Source organism: Ascaphus truei, chromosome 1 (genome assembly GCF_040206685.1).
Source record: "Ascaphus truei isolate aAscTru1 chromosome 1, aAscTru1.hap1, whole genome shotgun sequence".
Classification (NCBI taxonomy): Eukaryota; Metazoa; Chordata; class Amphibia; order Anura; family Ascaphidae; genus Ascaphus; species Ascaphus truei.
In genome coordinates this window covers 275,499,301-275,513,671 of record NC_134483.1, presented here as the reverse complement: position 1 = coordinate 275,513,671, position 14,371 = coordinate 275,499,301, and the positions used below count along the sequence as shown (strand labels likewise).

The window sequence follows — 14,371 nt, the reverse complement described above, 5'->3', positions numbered from 1 at the left end:
TTCCGGAGAAGATTTAAATGGCCTTCCAACGACTGGGCCTTCACCAGTGAGTATTCTCAGAACCACGGGGGTTCCCAGAGCTAAAAATAATAGCGCTGTTCTGATCATATGAAAAATATATACCTCCGTAGGAGGTGCTCATTTGTTTGGAAGCAAATTAATGCATCACTGATACTAGTGTACCTATTTTTTCATGTGCCAGATATTGCTTTTGCAATGATATTTCAGAGCCATCCATGCTTGCTGCATGTTTCTGATAGTCTGGCCTGGTGAGCAAATAAGCCTTTAAATCAGCAATTCAAGCGGAATGTTTATTTCTTTTTTTACATAGCATTGAAGCATGGGGCTCCGGAGCCGAACTCCATTCATTTCAGCTGCTGGGACCCCCTGCTTACTGAGATACTTACCTCCGTATTGGGTGTCGGTATCTCAGTGCCGTTTAAAGGTTCTGGTCACGCTTTCCAATAGGAAGCCGCACTTTCTATTGGCTCGAGGCACGCAAGAGGTTTGAAACATTAACCACAGCTATCCTAGCTGGAGCGGCCACCAGCACCCCATACGGAGGTAAGTATCTTGGGAAGCAAGGGATCCCAGAGCTGAAATTAATGGGATTCAGCTCTGGAGACCCTTGTTTCAATGCCATGTAAAAAAAAAAAGTCTGCTGGGATTGCTGCTTTCAACAGGGAGAGGGGAGGAAGAAACATTTTTTTAACAATGTTTAAGCTAAGGAGTACGGAGCTATAGTGATTTTCTCAAGATCACGTGTAGCGTGGGCAGGTTACAGTACAGCAACTGTAACCAAGCCCATAATCTTGGGTGTACCACCTTAACCATACAACAATGCAAGAGCCGTGAACAAACTAAGGATTTATTGTAAACATTGTATGTGTCTGGGTATTTGATATCGGGCACAACGGGTTTAGCAAATCAAACTCATTTATTGAGCCAACACGACGTTTCAACCATAATGGTCTTTATCAAGTGACAATGCCATTGTCACTTGATAAAGACCATTATGGTCGAAACGTCGTGTTGGCTCAATAAATGAGTTTGATTTGCTAAACCCGTTGTGCCATATGTTCCTTTGTTCATCTGTTCAGGACTGATTGCAGGCTTTCGTGCAAACACTGGAGCACCGGTAACTGTATCATTATTTTTCTTTTTGAGGTGTGCAGCATTTCTCTTATATTGTCTGGGTATTTGATATCAACATACAGTGGATTGGAATACAATTAAAATTGCTCTATGTAGAAAATATCTATATCTGTTTGGTTAGGGCTTTACACGGAGTGGAAAACAGGACAGCCTTTTGTACAACAATGAAATATAAATGCTCTATCTTCATTTAGGCCAATGCCCAGTGTGAAAAAGTTGAGCATGAGTTTATATTCCCATGTTCTTCAGTCTCTGTGTATCAAATCAACATTTGTTATGTCATTGCTATTCATTCCCTACCTCACATGGTTGCTATGTGTGTTTTCTTTTGCAAGGGTTTTCATTTTAAAGTAGCAACCCAACTGCTTGAGCTTGACTCATAAACATGCTTCTTCTTTTGGAATATTTTGCTGGTCAGGAGCTTTTGCTGCTATATTAGTCTGGTGTTCAAATCCCAAATGACAATTTCTTCCTTCCTTAGTCACATAATTTAGATTTCCACTATACAGTAAATGGTGCGCTTACCCTGTTTTAAAATTGAGCTCTTGCATTCCTTTCGTTATATTAGGTTAGCTGCTGTTGCACTTTTAGTCCTGGAAGAAGAGGAGAGCGCCTTTTGGTGTCTTGTTGATATTGTTGAAAATATAATGCCAAAAGATTACTACAGCAATAATTTAGCAGCTGCTCAGGTGAGGGTAACTGTATAGGAATCTTTTTGTTTGACGTTTCTTGTTTCAACTGACAGTTTTCTTATATTTGTATCGTCACTCAAAATATGTAACTCTCAGGCTAAGGCCCCGCTCCCTCAGTCAGCGCGCGCGCACGCACTGCAGACAGGCGGTGCGCTGACATACACAGACCGCGATATGTGGTCTGTAGGGAGCGGGAGCGGAAGGTGGGCGGGAGTGGGAGGTTTGACAGGGGGGGGGGCGTGGCTTGAGCGGAGGGACCCGCTACTCTCCCCCCCCTCCCTCCACGGACTCGGGCTGGAGCTGCTGATGGTAAGTATTAAACACACACACGCAAGCACTCATACACACACACACACACACAGGCAGGCACTCACGCACTCATACACACACACACAGACAGAGGCAGGCACTCACGCACTCAGGCACACACATACACACACACAGACAGGCACGCACGCTGCTTTCACTCCACACTCCTCCCCGCTCCCCGAAGCCTCTCCTCCTCCCGAAGCCTCCCCTCCCCATTGTCTCACAGCCACACCACGTGACGCGTCAACGCTAGGGAACACCATTCTCTTGTGTCCCGTAGCGGCTGACGCGCCACAGCGTGTAGTAAGCTGTGCAGCCAGGGGGGACCGGGACCGGCTCCGCAGGATTCCCCTGCTGGTGGGAACTCGCGTGTGGCCGCCCGCGCCAACGAGCGCAGCGGGACCGAGGCCTAAGGCTGCGTCCACGCTGCCACTGAGAGCACTTGGTGCTTCGCGCGCTCACGGCAATTAAAATCAATTGGTACGCTCTCCCAAGCTTGGGGATACAGACAAAATTGACTTTGAAGCACACTCAGCAGCACTTAATGCACACAGAACACCGACACATACACACACACAGAAACACACATATTACTGACAGAAATAGCCCCGTTCGATGCCCCCCCCACTCCCCGCTCGCGCTTGCAAAATTATGCAGGACACCCTGCGCTTATGCTTGGTGAGTTGGTGACGTCACCGCTCTCAAGCATGAGCGTTCTCTGCGGCAGCGGGGCCGCAGCCTAAGAAAAGAAAGTGATGTGGCAGAGTGACAAAAAATGTATTCTGCGCCTTAGTTAACACACATGCTATGAAACGTTACCTGCCGTGCAGCATGACTATTCAAGTATATTGACTTTTTACAGGCTGCAAGATGGCCAACTTCACTATATTACAATAAAAATACTGTACCTGTTGAGAAGCTGTTCAAACGTCAGACTTTTTTTGGGCCACCATGTGTGATGGTGTTCACTAAGCTAATGTATTCATTTTTTTGACCATTTGTTTTATAATTAAAGGGCTAGGAAAACGTGGGAAATCGATTGAAAATCGTGAAGTACTCAGCTGAATGTGTTATTTAAGAAACCTTTTTTCCATTAATATAGTCAGACAAACAATGTAACTGTGAACATTTTTAAATACCTAGCTGACAAGCTATAACACACTATATTACATTTACTCTATACAATGAAACAAGTTTTCACAATTTCTATTAATAAATATGTTTTTTTCAGATATTTTACAAGTTATGCATTATGTTTCCTTGTCTGGTTAGATGTAAAAGTGTTCTCATCTATGATGTTACTGAATGTTATACCATGTAAATATTATGCCCAATGCAAAATCCTCTTTGAAACCATATCAAAGACAGTAGCACTGGAATAGTTGTTCTAAAATGCATTGTCTGTTTAAGTCAGTAGTTTTAAACCTTTTTTTGGTTAAGGAACCCCAGAATTCGATTGTGAGATTCTGGAGAACCCCAACTCTTGCACCCCACCCCATATCTCGCCCCCATCTTTCCCCCTTATGCTCCCTCTCCCCTCTCTCTTCAATACACACTCTCTCCTACTCTCACTTACACACCAACACACTCCACCTCTCACTTACACACATACACACACACACCCTCTCACTTGCACACACAAACACTCTCCCCTCTCACTTAAACACACACACACTTACTCTCCCCCTCTCGCTTACACACACACACACACACACACACACACACACACACACACACACACACACACACACACACACACACACACACACACACACACACACACACACACACACACACTTACTCTCCCCTTCTCACTTACACACACACACACACTTACTCTCCCCCTCTCACTTACACACACACACACTTACTCTCCCCCTCTCACTTACACACACACACTTACTCTCCCCCTCTCACTCACACACACACACACACACTCGCACACACACACACAGTGAAGGTGAATTGGGGCGCTCCCTATAGCACTGTCTGACAAATAAATATAGATATAAAATATACCAGACCAAAACACAAAATTTAGGATTGCAGCTCAGCCCCAAAGGAGGATCTTACCATGATCCTCGTAGTGGAAATATGAAAGAGAAAGGACAGGGGGGCGCAAAAGATATCAAATAAATATTGAAAGTATATAGTAACAGATAAATACAAAAGAGAAAGGATAAAACCAGTGATATGTGTAACGGGTATTCCACCCCACCCAATCGCATATATAGTGTGGGTGCGTAGAACATGTGGTGTTACCGGTGTGGTGCGTATACCTGCCGGCTCACAGGAGGTCTGAGCTTCCGCTAGTGAGAGCCTGGGGTGAATCCTCTGGAACGTATCTTCTTTCAGCGCCTCCACCTATGCAGTATTCTATGGAAATGTAGAATGACCCTAACATAGGAACCCAATCAGAAACCACATACACCAGTATTATGGATAACAGGTTTACTGAATGAACAAACACTTTACTAACACACATATAAGACATTACACAACATCATAACCTTATGCTATAACCGTATCACCTTCTGCCCAATGTCTGGTGTTCCCACCCAGTGTCCGGTAATCCCCACCCAATGTCCCGTACTCCTACGGAGGTCGTGGGTGACTGCGCAGTCACTAAGAACTACTAGGCCTGTTGGTGCACATAGGATTCAAAGTTACCTGCCGAGCACTCCGGTGCTCGGGCCTGCAACAATCTTCTCAAAGGGTCAGACGTGCGATGCATCCGTCTGATCCTATCCAGGTGATATTCTCCAGAACCCCAACGTGGGTCCAACCGCTTCACGGGAACAGCAACCGCCGCTGAATCCCTATCTCTCTAACGGGCAGTAGCGTGACAGGAACCCTAACCTAGGGCCTGTCCCTGATGTACCGCAACCTGAGGTGACTTGGGGAAAACTCCTAGGGCCTGCGGGGTTAATAACCTACCCCCCTCCCCTACTACCCCAAGTCCAGAAACCTCACTAACCACTAGCTCCTAACTCGCTAGTACTACCAGCCTGCAGCAGACACACAGCTCTCACAGTCAGCCTGCAGACTCCCACACACGCTGCACACACTGCGCCCAGTACATGCAGTGACAACACACACACAGTCCTATTTGCCAGTGCACACAGCATTACCCGCTGTGGCACTGCAAAACCTGCACCTTACACACCTAAGGGTGACCTCCCTATCTAGGGCCGTCCCTTATAAATTACCCACTAACCTGGTGGGGAGTTGGGGCCTACCTGGGATGTAGGGGACCTTACGCGATGCAGGAGCTTCACTCACTCCCTGCACCCTTACTTCCCCTTCAGCTCCGCTGCTCCAACTAACTGCGTAGCTCTCTGCCCGCGAAATGTATCCAATCTATCCAGGGCAGTCCTGCAGCCCTATTGGCTCCTATGAGGCACCTGGTGCCTCCCGCGCTAGGCACTATGGGAATTGTAGTCCCGGGGCACTTACAATAACATTGGGGCCGCGTGCGCGCCCTCCCTCTGCCTACACTAACGCTTAATGGCCGCCGCAACCTTTCCGGCGCCTTCCCTGCCCTCACGCAACTGTTCCCTGCCTCTCGCAGCCTCCCTGCGCATGCGCGAGCTATCTGGGCCGCCGGGGACCTACTGCGCATGTGCGAACTGAAGCGCAATGGCGGCGCCCTATCCGCCCGGCTCCGGGAGCGCCGGGAGCCCTGAGACGCACGTGCGGCCTTGGCAACCGGCCGCACGCGTTCCCGGCAACCCCCGAGCCGGGACCTGACCGCCCTCTCCCCTGCCATCGCCGAACGGAGCCGCCATTGGACGCGGCGGCCCCCGCGATCGGCAGGCAGGTGAGGGGGATGCTGGAGTGCTGGGGAGACCTGGCTACATATGGAACAGATAGTAATCTATGGGTGTACTCACACGGCCCTGTCTTGAAAAGGTGTCTTTGCTCAATGTTATTCCTCTGCTGAAGCAAGCAGCCAGTCTTCCCTTAAGTGATTTTTCAAATGTAGCCTCACCCATAGATATATGGGGAGAAACGGCGCCACAAATGCCGGTTTAGAAAACGTTTTATTAAGTAAAAACGTGAGTAACAGTAAAACTCACACATAGGTAGCGGAGGCAGCTACCTATGTGTGAGATTTAAATAAATAAATATTCCATAAGGCACTTTCCTGTCCCAGAGGACACCTTACAGCTCTTTGATCTAAATGGACCGTAAGATGACTTCCGGCGCCAGAAGGTGGGTTATGGAATAGTTCTTTAGTAAATGTGTTTTAATCAATTAAAAGACAGTTGTAAGCATGGGAAAGAGAGCTTGAGTAGCACTAAGGAAAGATTAGGAAGTAGTACCACTAATCTTTATTTACAGTAATACATTTAAAAAGACTTGCTACCTTTCTGTTTTTAGAGCAGAATTATTTTATAAACCTCACTTACAGCAGGTTGAAAGAGTGCTTCTTTTGTAAAGATACTTAAACCCCTTGTAGTAAATGAAGCATTTACAAAAGAAGGTTCAAGTTAACCAACCTAAATTGCATATGCATTAATACTGAAAACAGTGAATGATATGAGACCATTTTTTTTTCTTTAGGTGGATCAAAGAGTCTTCAAGGACTTCCTGTCAGAAAAGTTGCCCCGATTGACCAATCACTTTGAGCAGCACAAAATAGACCTCTCGTTAATCACCTTCAACTGGTTCCTTGTTATCTTTGTTGACAGCTTGGTCAGTGACCTTCTCCTCAGAGTCTGGGATGCCTTTCTATATGAAGGGACAAAGGTAGAAAACTCCTCAACCAAATTTTCCTTTCAGTAATCGATGTTCTGAACTAATGGTTGGCTACATCAGTATAAATGTGCTCTCATAATTAAAGTTAAACGTTCCATTCACATTTTTAAAATACTGAATCCAATTGAGCTGCCCATTATTCGTTTGGTGGTCATTTGCCACCACCAGAGAGTTTGTGCTGAAGTACGGTATAGTCAGTCCTACCCAAAATCCATTTTGGGCTAAACACACCTTATGAAAGAGTTTTTTTAAATGAGAAATATGCTGACATTAGCATTTTAGCCTTAAGTATTTACATTGTATCAGAGAGACTGTATGCACTTTATTCATTTTGCACTAATGCACTAGTGAATCCCACAGTATGATTGCCATTCCATCCCGGAGTCCTCTGCTTTTCTGATCCTCTCATGTGAGGGCAATGGCATTATCAGACTGGAATTCAATCTCCCAACTGATTCTACCTGCCATATTGTGCTATCTCAAGTAGCAGATAATTTGATAGGAACTTTTTTCCAAGGATATTTAGAAGGGGGCTGTTCATTTAAGAGATAATGTATTCTATATTTGGCTTAAATGTATTATTTGTAATGATTGGCTTGGTGTGCAATATAAGCCAGGGTTAGAACACAATGGGCCTGTGGCAGGACGGCCTGTAGCCGAGGTCAGGGAACAGTCCACACGTGTAGTTTCAGAATAAATGAAAACGTTCAGTGGCTTTATTTCTCCACAGCAACATAACATGCGGGTACACTGTCCCTTTAAGCAAATAAATCCTGCTCCACGTTGGGAGAAAACTGACTAACACAGCAATCCTAGCTAGCAGGCTGGCTGGCTAAACCATACCCAAACCTTAAGAGTCTTTTTAAGCAGTCATGCAAACAAATGAAAGAAATCTTACTTTGGCTGCAGTAAGTAGTGTGCTGTATCCTTCTGGCTAGCAGCACATCTATCCATGTGCTCTCATCTGAGACAGCCAGCTACTGCTGGTAACGAGATCATTATCTACCTTGCTGGCTCTCAGGTGTCAGCTTACATCATGATTAGCTAGCTTCCACCTGAGTTAACCCTTATGAGTGCTGGATGAAGCACTCAGACATGTTTCCCAGGCATAACTGATAGGGGTTGACTTCACCCTGTCACATACCTCCCCTGTTTGTGTGTGGCTAGTGTCCCACACGACTGAAGCCCGACCCTCCACTCCTTCTCTTGACAAAAAATCAGCATTTCCATGGTCCTTTCCAGGTCTATGCTGAATATCAAAAGAGAAGGGTTGGAGGGCCATATACCACCTGGTCAACCTTGGATTTGTGTCCTTCATGGTGTTTAACCACTTCAAGTGCGCATGGTCAGTGACCAGGGTGAAGTGTACTCTGGCGACATAATGTCTCAAGGCCTCAATTGCCCATTTTACAGCGAGGCACTCCTTCTCAATAACGAAATACCTCACTTCCCTTGGGAACAGCTTCCGGCTGATGAACAGTATGGGATGTTCAACACCATCAAATTGCTGAGACAGCACTGCTCCCAGTCCTACCTCTGAGGCATCCGTCTGGATGATGAAGGGCTCTTTAAAATCTGGGCTCCGCAGAGCGGGGCCCTCTGACAGGCACTTTTTTAGCATGTCAAAGGCGTCTTGGCACTCCCAAGACCATTTAACTTGGGTCGGGGCACTCTTTTTTGTCAGATCTTTTAGGGGTGCAGATATTTCTGAAAAATTGGGGATAAACCGCCGGTAATACCTTGCTAACCCCAAAAGGGAGCGGACCTGTGTCTTTGTCTGTGGGGTGGGGACTTCCTTTATGGCGGCCACCTTGCTAGCTAGTGGCCTTACTATCCCTCCCCCAACGGCATAGCCCAAGTACTTTGTAGTGGATTTACCCAGGGCACATTTTTTTGGATTTGCAGTGAGCCCTGCTTCTCTTAAGGACGTTAGGACTGCCCTTAACCTTTCTATATGAGACTGCCAGTGTCTGCTATAGATGACAATGTCATCCAAGTAGGCCGTGGCATATGCCCTATGGGGTCGTAGTACCTTGTCCATTAACCTTTGGAATGTGGCTGGAGCCCCATGTAACCCAAATGGCATAGTGACAAATTGGTATAACCCGAGAGGGGTGGCGAAGGCAGTTTTGCATTTGGATTCTTCCGCTAAAGGTATCTGCCAATATCCTTTCGTGAGATCTAGGGTAGAGATCTACTCTGCTTTCCCAAGTGAGTCAAGCAATTCATCCACCCTAGGCATTGGATATGCATCAAATCTGGATACAGCATTTACCTTTCGCAGATCCACGCAAAACCTCACCTTCCCATCTGGTTTAGGGACCAACACGATAGGGCTACACCATTCGCTGTAGGACTCCTCGATCACGCCCAATTCCAACATGTCTATTATCTCCCTCTCTACCAGGTCTTTTCGGCCCTCTGGCAATCTATAGGGACGGGACCGTACTTTTACGCCAGGTTCTGTCTCAATCCTATGGGACACTAAATTAGTCTGCCCTGGCAGCTCCGAAAAAACATCTGGGAACTGGTCACATAATTCTAGTAGGTCTGACCTTTGTTCCGTTGTTAACTGCCCTCCCATGGGAACCTGATGGTCATTGTACGTACTACCCTTTGGAAGCTGCGGACCCAAATCCGTCTCTCCTTCCCGAGGGTGGATGAACAGCGATCTCATCATTTTCTAGGGGTTTCAGGAGGTTCACATGGTAGATTTGTTTACCCTTCCTGGACCCTGGTTGAGAAATCTCATAGTTCACCTCCCCGGTGCGGCGGAGAACTTGGAAAGGACCCTGCCACTTCGCAAGGAGTTTACTCTCTGATGTCGGTAGTAGTAGCATCACTTGGTCCCCAGGTTGGAAGACCCTCAAGCGAGCATTTTGGTTGTACTGCCTCTCTTGACGTTCTTGGGCAGATTTGAGGTTTTACTTAGCAAACCGACCTATCATGTCTAGGCGGTTTCTAAGGTCTATGACATACTGAAGGGTATTCTTGGAGGGGGAAGGCTCCTCCTCCCAGGATTCCTTCAGTAGGTAGAGAATACCCCGAGGTTGGCGTCCATATAGGAGCTCAAACGGGGAGAAGCCTGTGGATGATTGGGGAACTTCTCGTACCGCAAACAACAGGAAAGGGAGAAGTTCATCCCAAGCTCGCTTTTCAGTGTCCACAAACTTCCGAAGCATGGTTTTTAAAGTACGGTTAAACCTCTCTACCAATCCATCAGTCTGAGGATGGTAGACTGAGGTCCGGACGGATTTTACCTCCAATAACTTTAGGACATCCTGCATTAACTTTGCCATGAAATTTGTTCCCTGGTCAGTTAACATTACTTGGGGAAGTCCTACCCTAGAGAACAGTTCTAACAGTCTGTGAGCAACCTGTTTAGCAGTGGCTGATCTCAGAGGGAAGGCCTCAGGATATCTGGTGGCATAATCTACCACAACGAGTATAAATTTATGTCCCTTCGCAGAGGGTTCTAAAGGTCCGACCAGATCTACCCAAATTCTCTCGAATGGGATGGCTACCAAGGGCAGAGGAACCAAGGGAGCCGGCTTCTGTCCTTTTTGGCTAGTTAACTGGCATTCAGGACATGTCTCACATAGTTTCATGATGTCACCATGTATGCCTGGCCAGTAAAACCGGGACGAGATGCGGTCCGTGGTTTTATCTCTGCCCAAATGACCACCCCATGGGAGAGTATGGGCTAGGGTGAACACCGTTTTAATCAACCCTTTAGGGACTAGCATCTGTCGAATGACCTCCCCTGTTTGTGTAACCTTATTCACACGATATAGAATGTCATTCAACAGTTCAAAATGTGGAAACACTTTTACACCCTGTTCATCCATTATCTTGTTGTTGACCTGTACCACCTTCTCATATTGTCTAGCCAGAGCTGGGTCCTCCCTCTGCCTCTGACGGAAGTCAGGAAGATCCAGGTCTGGCAAAATTCCCGTATCTATCTGTTCCCCACCCGGGTCATCCCCGGCCATGACCTGCAGTCCTTTGGGCTGACTAATGTTACCAAGAGTCCCAGCCTTTCTTAACCAGTCCTCTTTTTCCGCACGTCTCTGTTTACGTGTCTTTGGGACATGGTGTCTATGGGGAAAAATCTCCGGTACCAGAGAAGTAGGCTCCGTAGGAGTAGGGGCCAACAATGTTTCGAGGTAGGGCCAGTCTTGGCCAGGTAGAACAGGAGCAACTCCCACTAGTAGGCTAGCCTCTTGATCCTGGATACGCAGTAGAACGTTCGCCGTCGGGTATCTCTTTGTATCCCCATGGATACACTCGATATTCCAAGGAGAGTCATAAGATAGTCTATTGCTTGGAATTAGGCCCTCTACGATCAGGGTTTTTCCAGAGCCCGAGTCCAGCATGGCGTTTACTTTTGTCCCCTCCAGAGATGCTGGGACTAACCACGGATTGTGGTCCCCTCGGAGACAAGCTGTGGCAGTGGTTCTGCCATATGAACAGTCCATCTCATCATCTCCTGAATCCGCAACCTCGGTCGTCAGCGGAAGCTCTCGACGGGGCTCGGTGTTTGGACCTCTCCGCTGTTGGATGGGATCCTCCCTTCTGGTTGGTGGGGTTATCCTCTCCACCGGGTGGGTGACAGGAGTCCAGGTTCTCGGGGAATACTGTGGATGGCGGCCTCCCTTGAGTGATCCAGTGGCCTCGGACCCAGGATGGGCGTCACTGCGGGAGTTTGTACCAGGAACCCTCCGAGATGGGAAAGGGTCTTCCGATCGGGTTGACTGGATCTCCCGAGCTGGCGGGTTGTAGACCCCTCAATTGTCTGCTCTCCTGCCTCTAGCATCACCGGAAGCAACTGGTGTTTGCACCGGCCGTTCCCAGCTATCCTGTTGGGTGTCGTCGCCCAGGAAGTTTTCCACCAAGCGGACCGCTGAATTCAGGGAAAATGCAGCGTGTCTTTTTACCCAGGAGCGGGAGGAGGGGGGCAGTATCTGTATGAACTGCTCGAGCACAAACTGTTCAAGGATCTCTGCCTTGTCATGTTTTTCCGGTTGTATCCACCTGGTACATAAGTCTACTAAGCGGTGGGCTACGACCCGGGATCTGTCTCTGTTTGTATATTTCACTGTCCGGAACCGCCGTCGGTAGGTCTCTGGAGTGAGGCCTAGGCGATCCAGAATAGCAGCCTTTAGTTGCTGATAGTCCATGGCCTCATCTGCTGGAAGAGCCTGGTAGGCTGCCTGAGCTTCCCCTGTGAGGAGTGGAGCCAGAGTTGTTACCCAGCGATCAACTGTCCAGCCGTGGGCCGTGGCTACCCTTTCAAAAGTGAGGAGAAATGCCTCTGGGTCTTCGTTTGGCTTCATTTTATGCAGCATCACCGGTGGGTTATTTGGAATCCCTGGTCTGCCTGGGGCTGGGCCTTCGGCCAGCAATTGGAGTAGCTTTTCCTCTCGCCGGGCCTGTCGCTCATCTTGCTGGGCCTGTTGCTCATCTTGCTGGGCCTGTCGCTCAGATTGCTGGGCCTGTTGCTCAGCTTGTTTCTCTGCTAGCTGGAGCTGTTTTCCCCGTCTGTGTGTGTGTGGCCCTTCAGATACAGGGCCCGTCCAACATCCCACTTCTAACACCACCTGTGGCAGGACGGCCTGTAGCCGAGGTCAGGGAACAGTCCACACGTGTATTTTCAGGATAAATGAAAACGTTCAGTGGCTTTATTTCTCCACAGCAACATAACATGCGGGTACACTGTCCCTTTAAGCAAATAAATCCTGCTCCACGTTGGGAGAAAACTGACTAACACAGCAATCCTAGCTAGCAGGCTGGCTGGCTAAACCATACCCAAACCTTAAGAGTCTTTTTAAGCAGTCATGCAAACAAATGAAAGAAATCTTACTTTGGCTGCAGTAAGTAGTGTGCTGTATCCTTCTGGCTAGCAGCACATCTATCCATGTGCTCTCATCTGAGACAGCCAGCTACTGCTGGTAACAAGATCCTTATCTACCTTGCTGGCTCTCAGGTGTCAGCTTACATCATGATTAGCTAGCTTCCACCTGAGTTAACCCTTATGAGTGCTGGATGAAGCACTCAGACATATGTTTCTCAGGCATAACTGATAGGGGTTGACTTCACCCTGTCACAGGGCCACATTTACATAGTTACATAGTAGATGAGGTTGAAAAAAGACATGCGTCCATCAAGTTCAACCTATGATAAATTAATAAATACATCCTTTCCATGTTTACTTATTTGGTATATCCCAGTATACCTTTCCTTTCTAAAAGAAAAAAAATGACAAACTTTTTTTGAACAAATCTATTGTATCTGCCATCACAGTCTCCATGGATAATGAATTCCACATTTTGTATTGCCCTTACTCTAAAGAACCCTTTTCTTTGTTGCTGGTGAAATCTCCTTTGCTCCAATCTTAAGTGATGACCCGAGTCCTTTGTACTGCCCTTGGGATGAATAGTTCTTTTGAAAGCTCCCTGTACTGTCCCTGAATATATTTGTATATAGTTATCATATCCCCTCTTAGACGCCTCTTTTTTAATGTAAATAAATCTAATTTAGGTAGTCTCTCCTCATAAGTTAGATTGTCCATCCCCTTTATTAATTTGGTGGCTCTTCTCTGCACTCTCTCTAGTTCCATAATGTCTTTTCTAAGGAGTGGTGTCCAAAATTGTACTCCATATTCAAGGTGTGGTCTTACTAATGCTTTGAAAAGAGGCATAATTATGTTTACTTCCCTTCTATCCATTTCCCGTTTAATGCAAAATAAGATCTTGTTTCCCTTTTCAGCTAATGCATGACTTTGGGCACTATTGCTAAGCCTGCTGTCTACAAGTACTCCTAAATCCTTTTCCATCAAGGATTCTCCCAATTTATCCCCATTTAATTTGTAAGTCGTCTGTTTATTCTTGCTTCCCAAATGCATAACCTTACATTTCTCTGTATTAAATCTCATCTACCTTTTACCTGGCCAAGTTTCCAGTCTCTCCAAGTCCTTCTGGAGAGAAATTACATCCTACTCTGATTCTACTACCTTACACAATTTAGTATCATCAGCAAAGATGCAGACTTTGCTCTTGATGCCAACCTCAAGGTCATTAATAAACAAGTTAAAACGCTGGGGTCCCAGTACCGATCCCTGAGGTACTCCACTCACGACCTTAGCCCAACCTGAAAAAGTTCCATTTATGACAACCCTCTGTTGTATATCTTTCAACAATTTTCAATCCAGGTGCATACATTATTACTGATTCCAATTTGCTTTATTTTGTACACCAACCTCACGTGAAACCATATCAAAAGCCTTTGCAAAATCTAAGTAGGCCACATCAACTGCATTACCCTGGTCTAAATTCCGACTTACCTCCTCAAAGAAACAAATAAGGTTAGTTTGGCATGATCTCTCCTTCATAAATCCATGCTGAATATTACTAATCATTTTGTTTTCCATTAGGTATTCTTGAATATTTTCCCAT

General features: G+C 46.7%; 1 protein-coding gene across 6 annotated transcripts in view; it reads left to right on the top strand.

Annotated features, from left to right (window-relative positions):
- TBC1D2 (TBC1 domain family member 2) overlaps positions 1-14,371 on the top strand; it is a 167,098-nt gene that overhangs the window by 137,275 nt on the left and 15,452 nt on the right. For all 6 annotated transcript variants that reach the window (XM_075604321.1, XM_075604311.1, XM_075604302.1 and 3 more), the window contains 2 exons: positions 1,724-1,844; positions 6,723-6,908. In XM_075604321.1, the coding sequence (XP_075460436.1) occupies positions 1,724-1,844; positions 6,723-6,908 (307 nt within the window). The remainder of the gene's footprint in view (positions 1-1,723; positions 1,845-6,722; positions 6,909-14,371) is intronic.